The following is a 24453-nucleotide window of genomic DNA, read 5'->3' on the forward strand; positions in this document are numbered from 1 at the left end:
GGCTGCAATCTAGGATTGTTCGAAGGAAGGAAGTGGGAACTCTGGAAGGGAAATTTGGGGACACATTGTGAAGGGTCATGACCAATTTCAGCTATTCTGTAGGCAGTGGGGAGACACTGGATATTTTTGGTCAGTGGAATACAATCAGATCTGTATTTTTGGAAAGTTATTCCGGCTTAGTGAGAAGAATGACTGGAGGAGACAAGACTGGATGCAGAAAGCCCTGCTGGGCGGTCCCTGCAGTTGTCCTGGCCATTGCTTCCAGCTTACTGGTCCTTGAGCCAGTGCCGGTCTGAATGCTTAAGAATCACTGGGGTAACTTGCCAACAATATAGATTCTTGGTCCCACACCCACACCCGAGAGATTTGAATTTGGTAGATTCAGGATTTCTAACAGACCCTCCAGATTGGTGAATCACTGGTCCAGCAAAGCAGGATGCAGCCTGACCTAAAGAGGCTATGGATGCCAGAGAAAGTAGGGCACATGTGAGACGGGGTTTGGCAACCACTCTCCCACCCTCTCCCTGCTCTTACCTCTGGTTCTGACAGCCCTCCATTTGACTCCTTATTCTTCACACACCACCACTCCCTCCCACATCCTTTTTTGCTCATGCCCTATTGGTTCTCTTTGAAACAACTCTTCTGTCCCTTTCTTTCCATTGCTACCCTTGTTCGGAATCCCACTACTGCTAAACAGGACAAGTTCTCCCTGACTCCCCAGTCCCCTGTTCATCAAGATAATCATAAAGCCCAGCTCTGTCCCTCTCCAGAGCCTCTGCTTTTAGGATAAATGTCAAGTTCCTTAGCTTAGCATTCAGGGCCCTTCAGGGAGCTTACTCTCCTGCCAGTCTTTCCAAGCATATTCCCTGCCATTCCCCACCCATGCTTTTGCAATTTTCCTGTGCTCTGTGCTTTTACAATTCTCCTGTACTTGTAGTTTTGCCCGCTCCTAATGTCTTCCCTCCAACTCGACCCTGCTTTTCCTTCCCTTTTCTCTCCCCGCTTGTGTTCGACTGTATCTCCCCGGGGTGGGGGCAGGGAGGGTAGAGTTAGCTGCCAAGGGACACCTCCAGGACCTTTGTGCATCATAAATGTGTGTCTTCCCCATCCAAGTCCTAATCCTCCACTTGTGACGGACAATTGGTCACTATGGCAACTGACTGTGACGTCACAGAATAAGGACTTCAGGTGAAGTGGCAGGAGCAGGTGAGTGTGTAGGAGATAGATTTTAATGTCTGTCGAAGGTCTCCCCCCCCACACCCTCTTTCCGTGCCGGGGGCACGGAGGGCTATCTCGGGCTCCTGCTGATTTTTAAAATGATGCGGTGAGAGCGTGTGCCTGGCATCTGCGTGCTGCAGCAGTGTGGGGCTGACAGAGTGTGTCAACTTGAGCTCTGGGTGTGCAGACACCGCGCTGCTGCGTGAGCCTGTTATTCCGTTCTGGATTGCTATTTTGATACCCAGATTGCATCATTCTTCCTACGTATAAACAGGGGGTCCCCAGGGCCCTGCAGCTACTCACTTCTCCACCAACACTGTTGTTGTGATGAGCTCTATTTAAATGAGCTGCCGGATCGCGGCAGATTCCAGCCATACATGAGCACTGTCATTTTGGGGAACATGGAGGGCTGAAGGATTTTTGGATCGAGTCCTAAAAGGCTGAGAGTGATGGCCTCCTGAGCCGTGCAGAGGGCGGCAGAGCTAGTTCCTGAAAGTTGAAAATCTCGTTTTCTTCCTTCTGAGCTTCTATTCCAAGGCACCCAGAGGATTAGGAAGGAGATGCAGCTAGGAAGAGAGTCGCCTCTTTGAGGTCTCCCTCTTGCTGTTCAGTTTGGGAAATTGCTGCAGAGCCTTCGAGATAAACAGGAACAGGAGGAGTCAACCAACCTTTTCTTGCAGGAGCGTCTCAGGTGAGCTGGAGAAATGCAGCCCTGGCTGAGGATGCATCAGAGAAAGGAGAGGACCCAGGGTGCTCCCCTTACCCCACCCAGGACCCAGTTTCCCAAGGGTTAGGCCTGCAGCCCAGTCGGCTGCAGCACGCAGGGTGGGTGTGCCCAGGCACTTGGTGAGCGCGGTCCTCTGGGACCTGTGGTGGTCTCACCTGTCGCTCTTCTGACTTCTCTCCCAGGTGTTGCTCTCATCACAAGGCAGCAGGGCCACGGGTAAGCCTGCTGGCAGCCAGGGGCAGGAGCAGCAGTCCCCGTGGGATCGAAGTCTGTCTTTCTAGCAGGGACTAGGCATCTCGGGAGTGGGTGCAGTGTGTTTCTAGATGGGGGTGCTCCTTTGAGTTACGGGCTAGAGGAAGGCTGCAGGGGCTTGTGTGGTGGGGGGCTTAGCTGGTGCCTAGTACCTTGGGCTACCCTCGGGTGGGAGGGCAGGAGTGGGTAGTGAGGATGGCCAACATGCCAGAGGATACCACCAGAGGGTTTTTTTTTTTTTTCTCCTTGCCTAGTGACTGACAGAGGCATAAGGAGGTAGAATGTCTTACTCGTGGTTACAGAGGTGGGTAATCAGGGACTGCTCAGTGGTTCGAGGAAGTACCTATATTTTATAAGGGCTCCGTGGCTTTCAGCTAAGTCCCTCCCTCTCTCTGAGCCTCCATGTCACCATCTGTATGGTGAGGGATCTGGCTACATGCAAAAAGCTAGGTCTGTCCAGCTTTGGTTCTACAGGTGAGACCTGGCAGGGAGCGTCAGGCTGCTTCCGAGGATGCCACTGCTCTGTGGGAGTCAGAGCTTGGGCCCCAGCTGTAAAGTTCCTTGGAGTCATGGACAGGAGCTGTAGAATGAAGGGCTCCTTAACCCTTGGTGGGCTGCGTAGCACCGGGCTCAGGCTTATGGGTCTGGGGTTTATGTGTCCCTACCTGGTGGGCTGAGCTGACCCAATGCTAGCTTTCTTAAACCTTGGGATTTCTCTCCCAGCCTAGGCCCCTGGTCCCCAGGTTGCCTTGGTGCTGCTGTCCATGTCTGAAGGGTGGATTACCCAGTCTTGACCCCCCCCCCTTTGCTGCCCCACTAAGTCCTGAGCTCAGCACACTCTAGGCCCCAGCAGCAGTGGTTGTAGTGCCAAAGCTCAGGCGGCCTCCCAAGCCCATAGATTGTGGGTCCTTCAGTGGAGCTGGGAGTTAGGGGAGGCAGGATGTGTCCCCCAACTCACCACCAATCCCCAGGGTACCCAGGTATCAGGACACCCTGCTGTCTGTCAGGAATCTGCCCTCTTCCCTTCCCTGCCAGAGGGGAGATACATCACAGCTGCATTCAGTATGTTTCCTAACTTTGAGGAGCCTCTTTAAAACTGGGTGATCCAGCCCTTCTCAGCTGCATGGTACGGGGAAAGAGCTATCAGGCTCAGGTACAGGGGCAGGGGATGCTCTAAGGTGCTGGTTCTCAAACATGGTTGTATATTGTAATCACCTGGGGAATTTTAACAAATACTTATGCCTGCATTCCACCTCCTAAAACTTCAATTTAGTTGATATGGACTGGACATCAGGATGTTTAAAGTGCCCCATAGGATTCAAATATGTAACAAAGTTTGAGAACCACTGGTTCTATAATATGAAACTATCCCCAGATTTATTACCAGGTGGAAAAATCTTCTTCACCTACCTTTCCTCAAAGATCGTATTTCTTAAAACTTGAAGCACAGATGGGGCTGGCTCCCAGCTCCTTCCTTCTGGATTCCCATAATCCAAAGCTGGGTTCAGGTCATCATTAGAGTCTCATCATTATTATGGAATATTTTACTTATAATAAAATTATCAAATTAATTAAAACAAAGCTACCTTGTTTACACTTGAATTAGAGAGCTATAGCATAATGGAAAGGGCTGGATTTTAGAATCAGAAAGACTTGGATTCCAATCATAGCTCTGCCCCTGTTTTGTATGATCTTTGCCAGGTGGCAACTTCTTAGAGTCTCAGTCTCCCCAGCTATGAAATGGGGATAATGCCTGCCTCTCAGAGGTGATTTGACGATTGAATGAAATAACACACATAAAGGTCTGGTGCAGGGACTGGTGGTAAGAGAATCATCTGCCCCACGCCTCCCAGGGACCAGAGTGCTCACTCTTATGACAGGCAGACTGAATACCCTGGGCTTTCAGAGCTTCTCTCCCAGGCCCCTAGATCCCCAGGAGAACTCTGGTGCCTGTGACTTCTTCATCTGGGAGGCAGAAGCCCCACTTCCTATAGGGATGGTTGTGTGTGGCCTTTGGGTCCTGGCTCTACATTGCTCAGAATTGATATTCCTGTGTATGAAATAAAAGCTTAAGGCTATTATTTGAATAATCCAAATAGAGAAAGGGAAGTGTATATAAATATTTTATGTAATATGTGATTTAAATATGTATTAATAACTAAGTATTAAATATTAAGCGTTAAATATCATAAGCAGATGTTTGGTTATTTTATATATACATCTGCAGCCGTACGGGTTCATGTATCCCAGTTATCTCAAATAAAACTTTGGGGGCAGGGCGCCTGGGTGGCTCAGTCGTTAAGTGTCTGCCTTCAGCTCAGGTCATGATCTCAGGGTCCTGGGATCGAGCCCCACGTCGGGCTCCCAGCTCAGCGGAGAGCCTGCTTCTCTCTCGCCCTCTGCCTGCTGCTCTGCCTACTTGTACTCTCTATCTCTCTGTCAAATAAATAAAAAAATCTTAAAAAAAAACAAACTTTGGGGGCACTTGGGTGGCTCAGTCAGTTGAGCATCTGACTCTTGAGCTCAGCTCAGGTCTTAATCTCAGGGTCGAGAGTTCAAGCCCCGCATTGGGCTCCACACTGGGTGTGGAGCCTGATAAAAAATAAAAAATTTAAAAATTAAAAAAAAATTTTGTTTTGGTATTCACGTTGAAGAATGGGGAACCCTCTTGAAACAAAAGCTCAAAGTTAACACAGCTTGTTGGGGGTTAGGGACCTTCTGAAGGAAGATAAGAATTTCTGGACAAAGATGCTGTGACCCGGGGCACCTGGGTGGTGCAGCTGGTTAAGCTTCCAACTCTTGGTTTCAGCTCAGGTCATGATCTCAAGGTTGTGAGACTGAGCCCCATGTCAGGCTCCGTGCTGAGCACAGAGTCTGCTTGAGAGTCTCTCTCCTCCCTCTGCCCCTCCAGCTTATGTGTGCACCCCCCCCAACATAAATAAATCTTAAAAAAAAAAAAAAAAAAAGATTTTGTGACCCAAAGAGAGCCCATGTCCTCTGTGTCCACTGTGGGCCCCACAGCCTCCCTGGGACCTGCTCGTATCACTGCCATGGTGCCCCAGCTCTGCTGTTTGCCGCAGCTGCCCCACTTCAGTGGGATGAGCTTTGAGATGTAGGCCTCTCCTAAGCCATAAGCCTGTCCCCTGACTTGCTCACAAAGGTGATACGCAGGTCACTGTTTGGCTCTCTGCCCCATCCAGTCTTGCCCAGGGGAATATTTCTGATGCTTGGGTGCAGGAAGCAGGGGAAGAGGGTTGGATAAACTACAATTCCCTGCTATTCCTATTCCCTTCATTTTAAGGATGTAGAAAGTAAGGTTCAGGGGGAAAGGGATCACTTACCTGAGGTTACACAGATAGTGCCAGCCCTGGGCCTGGAACCCACATCTCCCAGTACACAGCCTTTCCCAAGCACCTCTGCTCTGGATTGGACCTGATTCTTTATCATCCTGGCTGGCTTTTTTTCTCATCACCCTGAAAGCTTCCAGATGACTTCTTACTACTTTCAGTGGCTGTGAGTGCAAGGAATACGCACGGGATACCCAAACCCAAAAGAAATAAAATTGTCCAATCTGCTAAAAATCACGCAGTATCCTTTAGTGCCAATTGTGGATTATTTTTGTATGCAGACATATGAACAGATAGTTAAAATGCAATGTGATATTTGTCATACTAGAAGGACGTTCAGGGTGCTGTGGGAACCCAGAAGAGGGAATAATTAACTCATCCTGAGGGAAATCAACCCTGCTTCTCCGAGGTAGAACATTCAAACAGGTTTGAAAGGATGAATAGGAGTTTATCTGAAAAGGAGGGGAGAGGGAACAGCGTTAGGCAGAGGTTTGATATTCAGAAGACAGCAGAGATAGTTGCCCTGGCAAGGACACAGGGTGTGTGGCAGGTGAAGTGGAAGATGAGACTAGAGAGAGGTAAGGCCAGCTTGGAAGGGGCCGTGAGCACCAAGATGAGGACTTTGGCATTTAAGGCCAGGGGCAGTGGAGGATTTGCTATGAGGCCTTGTCTGATCTCTTCAGTTATTTCTCTTTTTTCATGATGCTAATGAGACTGATGTTTGGGCATCTGCTGCCAGGGGCTTAGAAGCCTTGTGGAAATCATTTTCAACAAATAGAGCAGCATTTCTGAATTGAGGGTAGATGAGGAGGGTCTCCCCGGGACGAGCCAAGGGGAAGGGAGGGACAGTCACCTGATTCCCCAGGGAAGAGCATTTTTCTTCACCTCTGGCCACTGTTCTTGACAGGCAGGAGACTATCTAGGAGATGGCTCTGTGAAGGCTGGGGAGAGTTTCTTCAGTGGGGAGGTTAAGGGAGGGGTAGGGGAGAAAGAGTATTGAATTATTACTTTGCATGATGTGGATTTTGATTTTTGCAGGATAGATCAGTTAGCTTTTGCTGCATTATGAGACACTCAAGAATTAGTAGTTAACAAAAACTGTATTTTATTGATGAGTCTGTAGGTCAGCAATTTGGACTGGGACTCTCCAGGTGGTTCTTCAGGGCTTGGCTAGGCTTGGCTGGGCTTGGCTAACCTCGGCTGTGTTCACTCCTGTGTCTGTGTTCAGCTGGCGAGTCAGTTGGGGCTAACTGGTTTATGAGTGAGCCCTTGAGACAACCAAGGCATTGGTCTGCCTGGTCTCTCATCTTACAGCAGATCTGACCTGGGGTTGTCCATGTGGACAATCTTAGAGTTCTGAGAGCAGAGCAGAGTCATACAAAGCCACTTGAGGTCTAGGCTTGGAACTTGTTCAGGCTCACTTCTGCGGTGCTCTGTTGGCCAGAGCAGGTCACGAAGGCCGCCTAGCTTCCCAGGGTGGAGGATAGACCCCACCTTTTAATGGCTAGGATTGGACGAGCATGGATGCAGGGGCAGAAGAACTTATGGCCATATTTTCGCTTGACCTCTCCGGCTCTGACTTTGATCACCTGGGAGAATTGATAATTGAGGTCCTGGCCTTGCCCTGAATGGGATATGAGAAATCTTTTGAATTCAGTCAACATTTGTGGAGGATCAGGTGCTTTCTCAAGTATTACAGAATTTAAACCTCGAGGCAACTCTTCTTTTCCCTTCCTATTTTACATCTGAAGAAACTGGAGCACAGAGGAGCTAAGTGAGATTAACTAACTTGCCCAACCAAGGTCACTCGTTGGTAAACCTGGTATTTAGACTTTGGTTGGTCTGACTGCAACTGCCATTGTATCATTTCGATGATATGGGGCCGAGAAGATTGTGGTGGTTGTGCTGCATTCGCTACCATAGCCACCACTTTCCAGGTGGCCCTCATGCCTGGGTACAGGCACCTGACCCTACTCAGGAGCCTCATTTCCTTGCATGCAGTGGGTTTCCTGCTCTTGAGGTGGCCCAGAGAGCACTCTCGTCTCCATGATGCTTATATAGTCCTGGTACCCCCTATGCTGAGGAAAGTGTTGGAGACAGTTACATTTCTCTAGGGAAAGGGGGTAGGACAAGATGTTCATGTTCACAGGTGAGAGATACACATGTGCAGTGCATGCAACATGGCTGGATGGAGAAGGCCCAGCGAAAACTCTCTGAGCCCCATGGGCAGACTGATTGGTATTGGTGGTAGTAAGAGAAAAATACCTCCTAGATGAGCAGGCAGGGAGGCCTTGCTATCTCTGGGGAGAGCTTGCTCGAAGCTCTAGCTATGAGATCTTTAAAGTTGTTCTGCTGTGTGGGAACCTTAGTGGCTAGATCTATGCCCTGGGCTAAACCGAAACCCTGGAACTTAGGCAGTAATGGGAGCTGGGCTCTCAGAGCTGGGGAATGAGGAGTGGGAGCAGCAGGAAGGCACCCAGTTATCAGAACCAGAACAGGGCTGGGCCTGTGATAGAATAGCTTGTGAGGAGGGCAGGAAGGTAGGACCAGCGAGGAGGTCTGTAGGGCTGGCCCCTACTGGGATGGTCATGTCCAGAGTACCCAGATGGTAAGTGCAGGCCATGACATCAAATGTAGTTCATTTTGGCATAAGTGGTATTGGCATATACCTTGGTGTTGTGTATTAAAAAGCCTCATGTCTAGGCCTTATGTATAATCTGCCGTATTGCCCTGACTCTGCTTTTTTGCCCCTCTCCCAGAACTCATCTCCTGTCCTGGGTGTAAGCGAGTATACCTTACCAGGGATGTAACTGAACATTTTTTTCTGTGCATTTCTACTGGGCGATCCAAGATGGCCAGGGTAAGTCCGGACAAGTAAAGAAATAGCTGATCCTTTTCAGAAATCTTTGGGGCCCCTGTTCATAAATTCACCTGTTCACCCATCACTTCCTTTGACTTGTTCTCCCCCATCAATTTGCCTAATCAACCATCCATCCACCCATCCATCCACCCATCCACCCATCCATCCACCCATCCATTCATCCACACACCCACCCATCCACCCCTCCATCCATCCATCCACCCTTCCTTCTATCCACAGAGTATCAAAATATTTGAGTTGGGGAAAGTAAAATGGGGGTATTTTTTCTCTCTCTTACAGCTCTTACTGGAAAATATTAGTACTGAGCTTTTATTTCCATTTTTTCTCCCCCTGAGTTGAAACTTAAACACCAGCTTAACTAAATGGGTTCATCAATTTTGCCCGTATTTAGCAACTAATACCTTCTTCCTGAGTTTCTAAAATTTCACATCACTTACCGACTAGCACCTCCTATTCCTCTCTCCTCTGGGGTACCCTTGCCACTGCATTTGATCCACTTGGCCAATCTACTTACTTGATCCTGTATCTAATTCTTATTGAATGTCTGGTACATGCTGGGCCCTGGGCTAGGTGCTAGGGAGATGGACACCCATGTTCTTAACTCTCAAGGAATTCATAGTTTAATTAGTAAAACTTGTATTTCTCTTCTTTTTCCCCCATTGTGGGTTTGTCAGATGCCAGCACGAGGGCACTGTCAGAATCCACGTCATTTTGACGGCCTGTATTATTCAGGCCCAGACAGGCCAACTTTTTCCAAATCTCCTTTTTTACTCATGTTTTTACATCAGCCCTGCAAGATATTTGCTGACCGAATGAATGAACATCTGGTCTAGGAGAGGACTAGGTTCTCTTGGGCGCAGCAAGCCCCAGCTGTGGAAGCATGGCTCTGAGAGTTGGTCTGTACTTGTTCTTTCTCGGCCATATGTGACCATCTCTCTGTGTACTCCCACAACTGTGGCTGCCCCCTTTTTGCAGGCACACGGAATTTTCTGTTTTGCCTGTGCTCTCCCATCTCACTCTCTCGTCTGCCTGGCAGACTTCTACTTGTCATTCCCTATCCAATCAGAAGTCACCTCCTCATGAAATTAGTTCCTGGCACCTCCAAGGCTGAGCCCCTGGGAAACCCCACTTTGCTTCCTTAGCACTTGCTGTGGCCTTTTATCACAGCATCTCCCACTGACCGTGACCGGCCGCCACCCCATGCGGGGAGCCCCCCTTTGCCTTACTTACTCGGGTGTCCTCATCTGCAGCATGGGACTTGGGGGGCATAGCCCCTGAGGCCCCTCTTGTTTTAGCTGCAGAGGCTGCTTTGCTTCACAAGCCGCCATGCGGCTCTCCAGAATTGACTGCCCTCCAGGGAACAGCCCTCCAGGCTCCCAGCCCCTCACAGAGGCCGCCCCCCCACCTCGCCCTGGAGGAGGATCGGATCAGTAACCGCAGACCCCTGTGCTTGCAGAACTGCTCCGAGTGCAAGGAGAAGAGGGTGGCGCACATCCTGTGCACCTACTGCAACCGCTGGCTGTGCAGCTCGTGCACCGAGGAGCACCGGCACAGCCCTGCCCCCGGCGGCCCGCTCTTTTCCCGGGCCCACAAGGGACCGCCAGGTAGCTTTCCCTGCAGTCCTCGCTGGCTCACGTGCCCCGAAGCAGCGCCCCGACTGCAAACTTCTGGAGAGCGGCTCTTTCTCACCTTGTTTCCCTACTGGGGGTGCGGGTAGGGGGTGGCCTCCCAGCCTTTCCCAGAGGACAAGTTCATGCTGGGCTCTCCCTTGGGGAGGGGAGGGAGGGGGAGGGGGGTTGTGAGCAAGATGTGCGGGGAGGAGTAGTCATGAATTATCACGGGAGCTAGCTGAGTTCCCTACTTTCACCTCCATTTAGAGCAGTCATGCCTCACTTCTGTTTAGTGACTTGCCTAATTAAACAGCCCAGATCAGGGCTTATCCATTTGTCTATCCAGTGCCGCTTGTTTTAAATGACAGTCTCCTTGACCGTCTTTGCCCAAGGTCTTTGAACTGTGGGAGGGGTTTTACCTTTGTGACACCCACAGGAACCGGAGTTAATGATCCATGTGATCTGGCCTGGAGCCCCCCCCCACCCCATTCCACCCCCACCAGCATCCTGGTGAATGAAGAGGTTTAGGTTGAATTTTAGAGGATTCATCACTCTGCAGGAGATCCATGTGCTGCAGCAGCAAGCACCTTCCTCAGCCGTAGGCAGGCAGTGGGGTGCCTGGGGCTGGGCGATGTGTGATTTCTGCACAGCTGGGCAAATCCTGCCCGGCTCAGCTCGCATTCTTCCTTGGGCTCCTAAAACCTCACTGGCCCAGAGGGAGGCCTCTCCTGTCTGCACCACCTTCCCTCCAAACTCTGGGTCTCCCCTGTGTCCGTTGAGGGTGAGGGCTGCTCAGTGGAGCTTACCTGAGAGTCTTCCCCAGCAAGAGAAGCCCACTTTGTCTATCTTCTCTGGCAGGAGTGAGTGGTGGTTCCGGAGACTTCGCCTTGTACTGTCCTCTACACACACAGGAAGTGCTCAAGCTATTCTGCGAGACCTGTGATGTGCTCACGTGCCATAGCTGCCTCATGGTGGATCACAAGGAACACAGGTGTGGCTGCCTGGCTGCCCAAAGGGGGCTCAGGAGGTCTCTGGGCTCCGCTAGCCCTGGGCTCCCAGTGTGTCATGTCAAAATGTTCTCCCTGCTTATGCCAGTCTGGGGCCCTGAGGCCGAAGTTTTTCCTCTGCTTCTGCTGTGGGCCTTCTCTGGAGAAGGCTCGAAGGGCCAAGACTCAGCACTTTCCCTAGATGTAATCCTAGCTTCTGTGGGCCTGGCTGAGACAATGCACAGTGGGGGTTCTTGCTTGGCTGGGATGCTCAGAAGACTCGGCCCTCTTCAGCTTTTTCTCTGTCTCCTTCTTTAGGTGCAGACATCTTGAAGAAGTTTTGCAAAACCAGAGGATGCTTCTAGAAAGTGTGACTACACAGGTGGCTCATAAGAAATCTAGTCTACAGACATCTGCAAAACAAATTGAGGACAGGTAACACACACTAGCCCCTTGCCAATGCTGGAAATGCTACGTTTCCTGACCTCCTGGATCCTGATACCAGGCTATCAGATGTAGTACTTATGAAGAATGCAGGAGGTTAAGCAGATGTGGGCATATGTCCCAGAAGGCATATGTCTTGGAACTTAGAGGTCTTGTGGCCACTGAAAGGGCTTTGGGTCATCACTTGGTAGATGGAACCAAGCTCAGTCAGGATGATCAGTGTGAGTTTGGGCCTAAGCACATGCCTTCTGAACGTGGCCATGACATAGCCAGAGGTAGGTCCTCGAGAATGAGGGCATAAAGCAGATTCTGGGTTTATCATGAGGATGCAGTAAGTCAGTGGCAATATGCCCTTTATCCACCCTTTCCCAGTGTGTTCTGTATAAATCTACAAGTGATATGGAACCATTGATATTTAATGTGGGAAAAGGAATTAGTAGGTACTAAGAGCTCATCATGTGGTGGGCACTGGGTAGGGCATCTACATGCATGATTTTGTACAATTCTTATAATTCTTTGAGTTGGATTATCTCCATTGTACTGGTGAGGAGACTGAGGTTCAGAGAGGGCAGGTGATTTGTCTGAGATCACACAGCTAGTCAGTGACTGAACTGGGTTTGGAAGCCAGATCTGTGTGACTTCAAAGCCCATGTTCTTTTTTAAAAAAAACTTTACTGATATAAGTTATATACCATAACATTGCCCTTGTAAAATGTACAATTCAGTGGTTTTCAGTATATTCACAGAGTTGTGTAAATCAGTATTACTGTTTACTTTCAGAACACTTTATCACTCCCAAAAGACAACTGATACACCTTAGTAGTCCATTCCCCATTCCCCACAATATCCCCAGCCCTTGGCAACCATTAGTCCACTTTCTGTCTCTGCCCATACTATTTTTACTGCATGGCATTGTTTAATGGATATCCACCTTTTTAACACAACAGATGACATGACTCACTCTCTCTGTGCCATCTCCAATGTTGCGTAACCAGTGAGCTGCTGGGTTGACCTGGGTGTGGACCTGAGCTTTACCTAGAGAAAACCTGGTTGAGTTTCAGGCCGTTGGCCCACTTAGATCGAGTGGGCTGGGTTGTACCAAGGTTAGGGTGGTGGAGGAAGGTTCTCATTTCTTTATATTTGGTGCCTGCTGGGCCCTGATCTTCATAGGCAGCCTCTAAGTTGTTGGCTGTTATGTTTTCTCTCTCTAGGCTCTCATAGGCCTGGAGGGAGGAGCTCACCATGCTCTGTCCTGTTCTGTTTATAGGATTTTTGAGGTGAAGCATCAACACAGGAAGGTGGAAAACCAAATCAAAATGGCCAAGATGGTTCTGATGAATGAGCTGAACAAACAGGCCAATGGGCTCATAGAGGAGTTGGAGGTATATGAGGACAGATGGGTCACATGGATGGGCTGGTGTTCTCCCTAGGTCAAAAACCAGGCACATATCAAACTAGTCCCAGGGCTCCAAGATGCCTGAGCTGGATTCGGATGTGCAGTTTGCATAGCTCTCTACTGTTCCCTATATCTTAAAATGTCCAGTCTCATTTGGGGAGCATGGCTTGTTAAGGGCCAGAAAGTCAGTCCAAACTCCCATCAGTGCTATGGCTTTAAGGCAACTCCTTCCTGGACTGTGCAGGCTTCTAGCCTCAGAAGAGAGGGCCGTGAAACAAGTTATGCCCGAGAGATGTGGACATTTGTTCATGTCCTCATTCATTTATCACCCATTCCCTATTGGCACTATAAAATCCACCCACTATGCTCCCTTCCTTCCTGCGTCCCTCTGCCGCCCATGGCAGCAGTCTGTCCCACTGTCATCCTTTCGGGGGTGCAGTCTCATCTGACCCCATCAGGGTTCACACTGAGACACGGGGCCACCAGACTCCCCAAACAGGTGGACTGAAGTCCAAGAACAGGATGAGGGACTCTGTCTTCTCTGTCCACACCCAGGGCATTACTAACGAGAGAAAGCGGAAGCTGGAACAGCAGTTACAGAGCATCATGGTTCTCAACCGTCAGTTTGAACATGTGCAGAACTTCATCAATTGGGCTGTCTGCAGCAAAACCAGTGTCCCTTTCCTGTTCAGCAAAGAGCTGGTAAGAGCTCCAACTCATCAATCACTGCTTTTGGGTTAGTAAGTGAAACGTATCTTTTACCAAACCCCACAGTGCCAAGGACAGGTGCTGAAATGGTCTTGCTTTCCTTCAAGCAAGTCAGGTGGGAGATTTTGTAGTTCTGTGTTAGGTCATGGATTTGGGCATGAGCCTGGACACTAGCAGTGTTCTGGACATCCCAGGGACAGTTGTTTGTGTTTAAATGGGGGCTAAGAGGGAAGGAGGCATTGAGGATGATGTTGAGGTATTCGGCTTGTGAGGGTGGTGAAGACCAGGAGAAGGAGTGAGAATTTTGAAAGAAGTTGGTGGGGTTTATATTGGGATATGTTGAATCTAAGGTGCCTGCAGGACATCTCAAAGGAGATGTCCAAAATCTGTTTCGACTGATGGGTCTGGAAGTCAAAAGGAAAGTCAGGGTTGGGGATAGCGATGTGGGAGTCACTGGGGTATTGGTGGTGTCACTTTGGAAGAGTGTGTGAAGGAAGAAGACAAGACATCTGGAACCGAGGGAAATACTAGCATTCTCAACATAGAGGAAGAAGAAGAATGAAGGAGGGTGAGAAGCAACAGTCCAAGATGGATCGCAGGAAAAGTAGGAGGGGGTGGTGCACAGAAATTAACAGAATTTCAAATTTCAAGTTGTCAATGTTACCGTTGCTACCTAGGTAAAAGAGGATGAGTAGTGAAGAGAAGCTTTGAGATCTGGGAATCAGGAGGTCCCCGGTGATCTTTTGAAAGAAATCCCAGCAAAACAGGAGGGTGAAAAGCTAGAATGGGGGGACTGAGGGGAGGGGAGGAAGTAGAAACAGAAGTGAAAAGAAAGGAAATAAGGTAGCTTGAGAAGCAGACAGAGTTGGGGGATTGATTTTAAGTATGGAAGACATTTGCACAAGTGTATTTGGGAGAAGAGGTTGATGATAGAGAAAAGAGAGGTGTGGTAGAGTGAGCATACTGAGAAGGCAGAGGGAACCAGTTGACCCTAAACATAAAAGGCACTTCCTCTGAGGAGGGAGGACAGGAAGGTCTCCATATAATGTTTGGAGGTAGGCAGGGTACCAATTTGGGACAGTTTGTCTTTTGTGTCTCTTATCCTTTTTGAAGTAGGAGGTGATAAGAGAGTTAGGCACTGGGTAAGTGGAACTGAGGAGAGAAGTGAGGACTTTAGTCACTGAGGATAGTGGAAGAGGAAGCCAACAAGAAAAGAAATGATAAGAGAAAAGACAGTGGGGTGCCCCCGAGGTTAGCGGTCACTGAAGCGACCCCAGATAACATGGCTTTGGGATGGCTGGATTGACCTAAGGTTAATGGACAGTCGTGATGCGGAGGGAATTAGGCCCTAGTGATACTGTTACTGGAAATGATGGGAAGCTGGGCCGGCCCTAGGGACTGATGGAGCAGGGCTTAGGGAGTTCAGTGAGGCTGGAGAGCATGCTCAGAAAGAGCGAGAGCTAGTTAGAGCAGGGGTCAGTCATTGCAGATGAAGGTCTCTAGATGGAGAAGAGGTCTGGGTACGGTACTCAAACTGAAAAGAGAGGTGAAGGTGATTGGCGCTAAAGAGATGGAGGAAGAAGAGGCCAAGACAGTGACTGGGACATTGGTTAACTAGATGCTGGCAGGGTGAGTTGGACACTTGCCCAAGTCCTGGATGCATGGGAGAGTTGATGATAGGAGATGGATGCAAGGGATGAGGGAAGAGGAGGACAGTTGATGAGGATGGGAGTTTTACATGTGGGTGAAAGGACAGCAGTGGGGAGCTCAGAGCAGGCTTTTACATTGAGGTTATGGTAGAATGAATGGAACTCTTGAGAGGGCCACCAAGCAGGTGATCCTGAGGGAGAATTACCAACCATTCAAGGCCTGAAACAGATAAGAGTATAGGGAATCCAGAAACCTGGATAAGAGGAAGGGGATCAGCTGGTGGGGGGAGGGGACAAGAGCAGGGGAAGGGATGTGAAGGTACCAAGGTACAAGGAAATGAGCATATGGGAGACCTGAGGCTAAAGACCCATGGCTCCAAGCCCTTCAACCTGTCCGAAGAATGAGAGAGAGGGAGTTGTCATTTAGATGCAAGACGTCCACAGAAATGACCTTCTGGGCTGTTGTCAGATTGTGTTTCAGATGCAGCGATTGCTGGAGACAAACTGTAACACAGATCCGGGCTCCCCCTGGAGTATCAGATTCACCTGGGAGCCTAACTTCTGGACCAAGCAGCTGGCTTCCCTTGGTGAGCCAGAGCCCACCCTGTGGGCTTTTACATAATTACTAAAAATGAGTAGAGTGCATCTGCTTAGCTTACTGGGTAGGTCAGCGTAGGCCCAAGAGAAAGCACTCCCTGAGACTGCCAGTGGTCATGGAGTCACTCACAGACCTGTGTGTGTGTGTTTGGGGGTGGGGGTGTTGGGGAGAGGGGACAACTTCAATAGCAGTGGCAACCCAGGACTCTTATAACAGGACCAGTTGAAATCTGAGCTTTCCATTCTGCATGAATGCCCTGTTACCTTGGTTTCATTGCTGGAGAGGAGACAAGACAGTGGCCCTGTTCTCCAGAATGCTGGATGGCAGTGCAGGTGAATGTGTGTCTCTGTGGTCCTACAGGGTTATTTGTGTGTGTAGGCACAAAATGGGTATCAGCATTAAAGAGAGGGAGGGAGGGAGGGAAAGGGGCCATGTCACCCCCCCCTTGGAGTTGAGATATAAGCAGATAATTTCTGAGCTTCCCTGCTGCAGTGATTTCCTGGTGTTCAGTCTTAGGCAGAGTGTAGACAACTTGAGGTTGTACCTGTGTTGCTGGCCTGATGTAGGTTTGTTATGCTAATGGCTACCGGCCGCCTTCGTCTGGGTGGTTAATGTCCAGGAAAGTTTCTTAAACTTGACAGAGTGCAGCATAATATTTAGGTTTATATTTTGCTTCTCTTTCCCCTTTGATTTAATTCAACAGACCTTTGGTGGGCCCCTGCTGTGGGCCCGCACCCCATGCTGGGCGCTAAGGGACCAAAGGTGAATAGAACACACCTCTGGCCCTCAAGTTGCTGAGTCTTGCCCCAAGTAAGCCTCATCAAAACAATGAGCTGAAGAAGCCACGAGACTGAGCTGGAGACTCATGCGCAAGGGCCGGGAGACCTCAGGACGAAGCTAGCACTTGTCACTGACATGATGTTGGGGCTCCCCGACTACTTCCGTCCTCCTTGCCCAAAACACAACCCCCCAGACCTATATTTGGAGACTTGGTCATTTGTCCCAGGGTGGGCTCTCTCTCCTTTGCAGTTTCCCAGCCTGCTATCTCCCCAGCCCCAACGTCGATTTTGTTTGTTTGTTTGTTTGTTTGAGTCTGTGTTCAAAAGGAGTGGGTGCTGTTTGAAGGAGCCCATGGTTTCTCTAGTGGGATACAAACAGAGTGAGGACTGAGCATCTGGAAAAAGCTGAGCTAATTTCCCAAATGCCCTGGCCCCCACAGGTTCACACTCGTTCTATTGCTGGCAGCATTCTAGGCTGAGTCTTAGAGATCAGGGTTGAATTTGCTAATCTCTGCACCTGGTACAGGTTTATTGGATGATGTCCTTTGGTCCCAGGAGCAGGAAGCGGCAAGCGGGCAACAAGTGCGGATTACCTTTGGAAACACTCTCTGTTCTGAATTTCCAGGCTGTATAACTACTGAAGGTGGACAGCTGTCCCGGGCAGATACTCCTGCTTATGGAGGCTTACAGGGACCGTCATCCTTTTATCAAAGCCACCAGTCCCCAGTGGCTCCACAAGAGACTCTTAGCCACCCCTCGCACAAGTTCCAGTCTCCAGCACTGTGTTCCTCCTCTGCGTGCTGCTCCCACTGCTCCCCAGCCTCGCCCTCCCTCAAAGGCCAGGTCCCCCCACCCAGCATACACCCAGCCCACGGCTTCAGGCAGCCCTCTGAGATGGCACTGCAGCAACTGGGGTCTCTGCAGTGCTCTCCCCTGCTGCCCAGGGAGAAGGAGCTGGCTTGCAATCCTCAGCCCCCAAAGCTGATGCAGCCCTGGCTGGAAAGCCATCCGCCCGGGGAGCACGAGAACCCAGCCCAGCGGCTCGGGCCGCAGCTGACTTCCCAGCCCGTATGCATCGTGCCCCCGCAGGATGTTCAGCAAGGGGCCCATGCCCAGCCCCCCTTGCAGACCCCCTCTATCCAAGTGCAGTTCGGCCACCACCAGAAGCTGAAGCTCAGCCACTTCCAGCAGCCGCCGCAGCAGCAGCTGCCCCCCCTGCCCCCTCCGCCACCTCCACCCCAGCAGCCGCCACCACCTCTACCTCCACCCCAGCAGCCAGCTTCGAGTCAGCGTGGCAGCCCTCCTGGGCCTGCCTGTTCCCAGAACGTGGATATAATGCACCACAAATTTGAGCTGGAGGAGATGCAGAAGGACCTGGAGCTTCTCCTTCAGGCTCAACAGCCCAGCCTACAACTGAACCAGACCAAATCCCCTCAGCATCTTCAGCAAACCATTGTGGGGCAGATCAACTACATTGTGAGGCAGCCAGCGCCCGTCCAGTCCCAGAGCCAAGAGGATGCTGTGCAGGTGAGCCTCAGGGTGGCTTGGGGCTGGGGAACATGTCTCGGCAAACACAGCCTCCCCGATCACGGGGTGGCACGGGAACATGGTTTCTTCATCTGAGGGTGGCCTTGAACTCAGCGCTCACGTTTCAAGTCCTCCCTGGACTCTACTGCCCGTCTCAGGAAAGCTCCCGAAAACACAGTAGTCCCGGCAGAGATCTGGGCTCAGTACTCTCCAGAGTAGCCTGGCTTAGCCCTGCCCTCCTAGATGACACTAGGGACCTTGTCCATCCATAGAACCTTCCGAGCTGTGCCAGACTCCTGCCACTGCTGGGACAGAAGGGAGGCTGTCTCATCTTTGTAACCTCCCACTTCCCTTGTGGGGAACGAACGTACGACTCTCAGATGGAGGGGGAGAGCTGAAGGAGTGGAGAGAGGGTATGCATCAGATACTAGTGGGCCGCATCTTTGTAACACCACACAGCTATAGACTTAAAATTTGTTTCAAACCTCCGAAGCTAGGTATGTTTTGTATATACTGTATTATTTATCCGACCAACAGTGTTAGGTAGGCATTGCCATCTGTTTTTTATATAAGGCACACAAGTGAGGGTTGGAGAGGCAAGCACTTTGCCTAGAGATCATAGAACATTGAGTGACAGAGCCAAGACTTGGATCCCGGTCTGCTGACTGTAGTTCAACAGGAGAGGCCTCGTGCTCTCCCGAGGCGGGTGCTGAATGCTGCTCCTCTCTTCTCTCCGCTAAGAGCCGATTGAGGAGGTGCAGATTGGACCTCTGGGATCTTTGCTGCATTCCACATCTTCATCTGTAACCCGTGCTTTTCTTTTCTTCCAGAGTTTCCCATTCTAGCCCCTTCTCCCTATCCTTTCTCACTTTTCCCCCCGTGGTGTCTCCTTTAAATCTGTAATCACATTTATATCTTCAAAGCAGCTCTATGGACTTTTACTTTATTATAAAATATGAGGCCTCCCATTTATGCTTTAGCACTGACAATGTCAGATCCTGCTTCAAATGTCTCCCTCTGAGGCTCAGTTCCTTTGAGGAGATAGGAAATCATCCTGAGGATGGCAGAGAAAGGTTCAGGGTTCATTGAGGACCACAGGCGAAATGTAAGTCAAACATGTTAGGATTGCTTTGGTGAATATGACAGAGTTAGCCCAGAATTCTCGGTCTGGGTTCTATCCTAAGACTGTCATATTAAGAGGTAGTCTCACGAAGAGTTTAGAAGAGAGGGTCTTTCTGAAAAATTTTCCAGCAGTTCACAATGCGTAGTTGGTGACAATAGGCAATGCAGGGTGGGCATCAGCCTTGCCGCCGCTGTTGCTCTTTGCGGGAAAACCCACCCAAGTTCTTATTTGCTCCTTCAGGCTTCAGAGGAGCCCCCAGCATCGGAAGGCCCAAAGCCTGCTCTCCCTCTTGAGAAGAATACGGCTGCTAGCTCACCCCAGGCGCCTGGGGAGGAAACCGCTCCCGGTGCACCCGCACTGGACGGCACCATCCGGCACCCCTCTCCGAATGTGGTGAGAAAGGTACTAATGGAGCCTGCTTTTCCTGACCACAAGGGACCCACTGCCAGCCAAGACCCCACAGGCCTGGATGAGGATGACTGGGTGGGGGGAGGAGTGTCCCCATTCCATCCCTGGATATTACACAGCCCCGACTCAGGCCTTCTGGCCTAATGAGTCAGCAGCATAGGTCCTCCTTCACGCCCATTTCCACTCCCGCACACACACTTCAAACGGGACCAACTGGGCTTCGTTTAGAGTGGAAGGGGGAAGGAAAAGGGAAAGAAAGCCAATTTATGACACACTTACACTGTGCCTGGAATGGTGCCTGGGGCTTCATGGTTCTGTGAGGGGGCCATCCCCATTTTCTAGCTGAGGAAACTGAGGTCTGGGGCCCTATAGCTAGTACATGAGAGGGCTGACATTTATTTAAAACAAGGTTTGTCAGAATCCAAAGACTGAACTGTTTTTTCTCTGCAACAAAAATGAGGAAAATATTTTATGTGGCTGCACGACCCAAAGTTGATTGGCTTGAGAATTTGCATCAGTGGAGTTTGTCGGGTGAGTGGTCTGCAGGGGTGTCCTATGGGGGTAGCTGAGCAGCTAGGGCTGCTGAGAGCTCTTGAAGATAAGCTGCTGGAGCCCTTCCTGTCCACTGATTTACCTGCTTGCTATAGGTGTTCGTTTACTCTGGCGATCAGCCAGAACCCCACAACTCGTCGGCTGTCCTCCCCTTATCCCTGCCCTTCACCCTCCCTCCTGTCATCCTCCTAGCTGGAACCTCACCCGGCCCTCCCTGTCTCCCTTGGCCCTGTTTCACTATCCTGTTGCCTTCTCTGGTCTGGTACCCTCGGGCCTCCTGGCGCCTCCTCTTAGCCATGCACTTGAAGCTGTGTCAGGTGTTGGGTACCCCTCAGCCTGCACACTCAGCCCTGCACAAGGCTCTGGCTCTGCAGCCCCAGTTCCACAGCTGTTCTGTGTACCTGCCCCTTACCGTGTTTCCCCCAGCACCATCACCACGTATATCTTAGTCTATCCCTGTGATACATGAGAAGAGACTTCAGAAAAGTAAGGGATGGCAAAGATGAAATTGTAACTTGGAAATCCCTGGTGGCTCTTGAAATCTGGCTAGGCCTCTGGTATTGGTGGGTTTTGGTCTCTGCTGGGCCTGTCCTGCCCTGTCGGAAACGGTTTGGCCTAGAGGCCATAGAGATGCTGTAAATGGGCCCTTTGTGGCTCTCACGAGTTTAACTTTTTATACTTGGGCTACTTACCTACCCATCCATCCAGTTATTTATTCACTCAATATTCAAAAAATAGAGATTTGTCTCCTAGTGTGTGCCAGATGTTTTCCTAGTTGTCAGGCACATATCAGTGAATAAGAGTCTCACATTGGAGGTTACAAACTAGTAGAGAGACAGTTAAATAAGCAACAACAATAAATGTGATAAAGTGCTGGGATAGTCACTGGGGTGTAGAGAAGGAGCACATAACACTGGAAAAACTGTTCACAGAGTACTTCCTAGGGGACATGCATGATTTTAAGCTGAGGTATGAAGAAGTTAGGCTACTGAAGGGGGATGAGGGAGAGGGTTAGACTAAATAATCAAAGGGAATGGCTAGTAGGAAGGCCCAGAAGTGAGAGAAAGCCTGGGGCACTTAGGGGGGTTTCAGATAACTTGGCCTGGTGGGAACATGAGGTGGACTGGGGAATGGGAATGGAACCAGAGTACTTGGAAGGCCTTGTAAATTATGCTCTAGAGTTTAGCATTCAGTCTTGGGGGTTGTGAGGAGTGAAGGGAGGAATTCTTAGCAAGGAGGGATACAGTTTGAATTAAATTTTAGAAAGGTCCCTTTAGCTGTAGGAAGGGAGACCAAAATAGTACAGAGGGGAACGAGGAAAGGTTGAATGGAACCTGTAACAATGGGTATAAGGAGGAAGCGTGGACTTCAAGAGATCAGATCACAGGAGCTTTTGGACTTGGAGTCTGATTGGTGATAGGAAGTGAGGGAGAGAAAGTCCTTTGGCTTGACACCCAGGTCTGTCTTGCCCACTGGGTTGCCATTCACTGAGATGGGAGCATGGGAAGAAGGGCCTATTTGGGAGGAGGAAAAAGTTAAATTTGAATTGTTGGTGTTCTCCTGTGGAAGCTACATAAGAAGACGCCCAGAAGGTAGCTAGCTCTGGATGTCAGTAGTTCAGAAGGAAACACGGGGATTGCCAGTGCTCAGGGGGTAGTAGAAGCCATGCAGAAAATGCCGCTGCTTCTTTAACGGGGCTTGCTTCTGTTCCTGTACACAGTACAGAGGAAAGGAGGTGAGCCGTGTGCAAACGTGGAGTCTGTGCTGCCCGTGCGGTGGCCCACAGGGCTTCTGAGCATCAGGGGATGCCACCCGACTGTGTGGCTGTCGGTTGGCGGTGGGGTTAGTGAAGGTCCTAGGAGCTCTTAACTTTTCTTTTTGAGCTGCCCCTGCCCCTTATTAACCTGGGTTCAGGGAGAGGTTCAGAGGGACAGGCGGCCTGGCCCTTTCCTGATGTTTTATAGGCCTCTTCATGGTTTGGACTCCCCAAAAAAGGAACCTCAATGTTGCCATCCTGGCCCAGAGGAGCCTTTGGGTCTACTTGGCTGAGAGAGGTACTGGTTAGACCCAAAGCTACTAAAATAAGAAAAAGGGCTTTCTTTTTGAGGGAATTCATTGCCTTGAAGCTGGGATTGGGTATGGCGGAGGGCGTGACGATTGAGGACACCGAACAACATTTTGAGCATCTTATCATTGAATGATAATACTTTGCATAGCATTTTTCTACCTGTTCCCTTAGATTTTTACATGGATTATTCCGTTTTATCTCTTTGTTTATCCTAGAAGTACTATGAGGAAGCCACTTCCATATTCCCCTTTGAGAGATGTGGAAACTGAGACACAGAGAGGTTAAGTGACCCACGCAGGGGCTATACAGCAGAGCACTGGCACAGTTAGGACCAGGGCAGGAACCCGGGCCTGTCTCCGTGGCCGTGCCCCAGGGGCTAGGTTGGATTGCCTCTCCTTGGGCACTGCAGTGGGAGAACCAGGACTCCATCTGGCCTCTGACTTGCTGGATTTTCCTCTTTACACACACTCGTTGGAGTAGCCCGAGGCCCTGCCAGGGAGAGGGCTTAGGACCCAGCCTCGTCTGGTTATCTCTGTCTGGTCGAAGTGTTTAGCCTCCAGCCTACTCCTGAGCCTGTTCTGACCTGCGAGGACGGGGGAAGTCAGAGGTCCTCGGTCCGGTCCAAGGACCGGAGGAAGCTGCGGCACCAGGCTCCTCTGTGGGTGTTCCGCAGGGACTCATTCACGCTCTGAGCTGCCGACTGACGTTCCCTCTCCATGAGGAGGACTTCGGTTACAGCACAGCTGCTGTGCACACGTACTTTCGAGTTGGTGCTAACTGAGCTGCTGGTGAAAAGTGAGTTAGGGAAGTTTTCGAATGGGTTTTCTAGTGCCTTGAGCTCTGCAGTCTCAGAAGCAGCTTCCCCCACTACCTTCCCTGCGTTCAGCAGGGTGTTCTGGAATGAATTTTGACATCTGTCTGGCCCTCGTGGTTGCCTCATCTTGGTTTAGCCACTCTGAAGAGAGACCACGGTTACAGTGTGACCATAGAAGGTCTTACATCCCCGCGGAAACCGGAAGACATTTTGACGACTTCATCTGTACTTCTGAACAAGTCGACTGCTGAAAAACACACACACTCTCTTCCTCAAAGCTTTCGTGGAGTCAAGGCTGTAGGCATCACAGAGAGCCTGTCCGAGCCCTAATTCAGCTGCGAGGGGGACCTCTCTTCTGCTCACATGTGGTCCACATCCCCCACAGGGGACTGAGAGACCACCAGGATACTGCTTATGGCTTCAGAGGAGTCTGAGATGTATTTTTAGCAAATGATGCCTAAGCAGTAGGCATTCCTGTGGTCCATGTTAGTAAGAGTGATGCAGAAGAGGATGGGATAATGACTCACACGAAGAGCATTCACATCATTACCAAAGCACTCTGATGCCTGAGCTCGTAATCTGATTCTTATAACTCAGAGGTACATTAACCTGTGGAGGAGGAGATTGAAGCCCAGAGATGGGAAGTATCTTGTTTAAACTCATACTCTAAATCCCGGCTTACATAAGGAAATACAGGGTGTCCTGCCTTCACAGTCTCCAGATCCACGTCTGTGAGCCAAATCATGGCTTCTCAACTCCAGCAATGATCGTTCCCTCAAAGCCTGGCCTCAACAGCAGAGCTTGCTCAGAACCCTCCCAGGCCTCGGGAGGCTTTCTTAGGGCACAGCCTGGGTTCTGGTCAGCAGTTGCAGAACTGTATAGAGATCTGCTATGTCTTGTTCAGAGGCCAGCCAAGTATTCCCCAGGTCTGGCTCCCTGAATTTTACAGCCTCTAGGAACCAGGCTCTTTCCTCAGTTCTAGCCTCATTTCACTCACTCATTTCACTCACTCATTTCACCAAATCCAAGATCTTTGTCAAGGTCTCCTGGTCCATGAGAAAACAGGTCCTTGTTCCTGGGCCCTAAATTTCCTTACACTGGCCTGGCCAAAAATATCTCTGGTCTCATTCTCCTAGGTCTCCAAGGCTTGGGTTTTGAGGGTTCCACTCATTCTTTTCTCTTCCTTCCCCCTCAGACTCTGGGATCCTCTTTGCTTTTTCTGTCTTCCCTGAATCATTAGGGTGCTGGGCACCCTTCAGTTTTTCTCTCTTCACCACCCATGAATATTTTCCCATTTGACTCTGGTCAGTTAGCATATATTACCATAGTTGCATCCACAGGAATAGCCTTAATTTGTACAAGAGCT

General features: G+C 50.2%; 1 protein-coding gene across 2 annotated transcripts in view; it reads left to right on the forward strand.

Annotated features, from left to right (window-relative positions):
* The window catches only part of TRIM66 (tripartite motif containing 66), a 56081-nt gene that overhangs the window by 13205 nt on the left and 18423 nt on the right, over positions 1 to 24453 (forward strand). The window contains exons 1-10 of one of the 2 annotated variants that reach the window (XM_078058422.1): positions 1473 to 1909; positions 8304 to 8404; positions 9882 to 10029; positions 10894 to 11026; positions 11340 to 11456; positions 12733 to 12847; positions 13417 to 13563; positions 15688 to 15805; positions 17221 to 18122; positions 19486 to 19647. In XM_078058422.1, the coding sequence (XP_077914548.1) occupies positions 8396 to 8404; positions 9882 to 10029; positions 10894 to 11026; positions 11340 to 11456; positions 12733 to 12847; positions 13417 to 13563; positions 15688 to 15805; positions 17221 to 18122; positions 19486 to 19647 (1851 nt within the window). In that variant the 5' untranslated portion in view covers positions 1473 to 1909; positions 8304 to 8395. Of the gene's footprint in view, positions 1 to 1472; positions 1910 to 8303; positions 8405 to 9881; positions 10030 to 10893; positions 11027 to 11339; positions 11457 to 12732; positions 12848 to 13416; positions 13564 to 15687; positions 15806 to 17220; positions 18123 to 19485; positions 19648 to 24453 lie in introns of those variants that run through there. The other variant, XM_036121394.2, reaches the window with a different exon arrangement.

This window comes from Halichoerus grypus, chromosome 11 (assembly GCF_964656455.1).
Source record: "Halichoerus grypus chromosome 11, mHalGry1.hap1.1, whole genome shotgun sequence".
NCBI classification, from domain to species: domain Eukaryota; kingdom Metazoa; phylum Chordata; class Mammalia; order Carnivora; family Phocidae; genus Halichoerus; species Halichoerus grypus.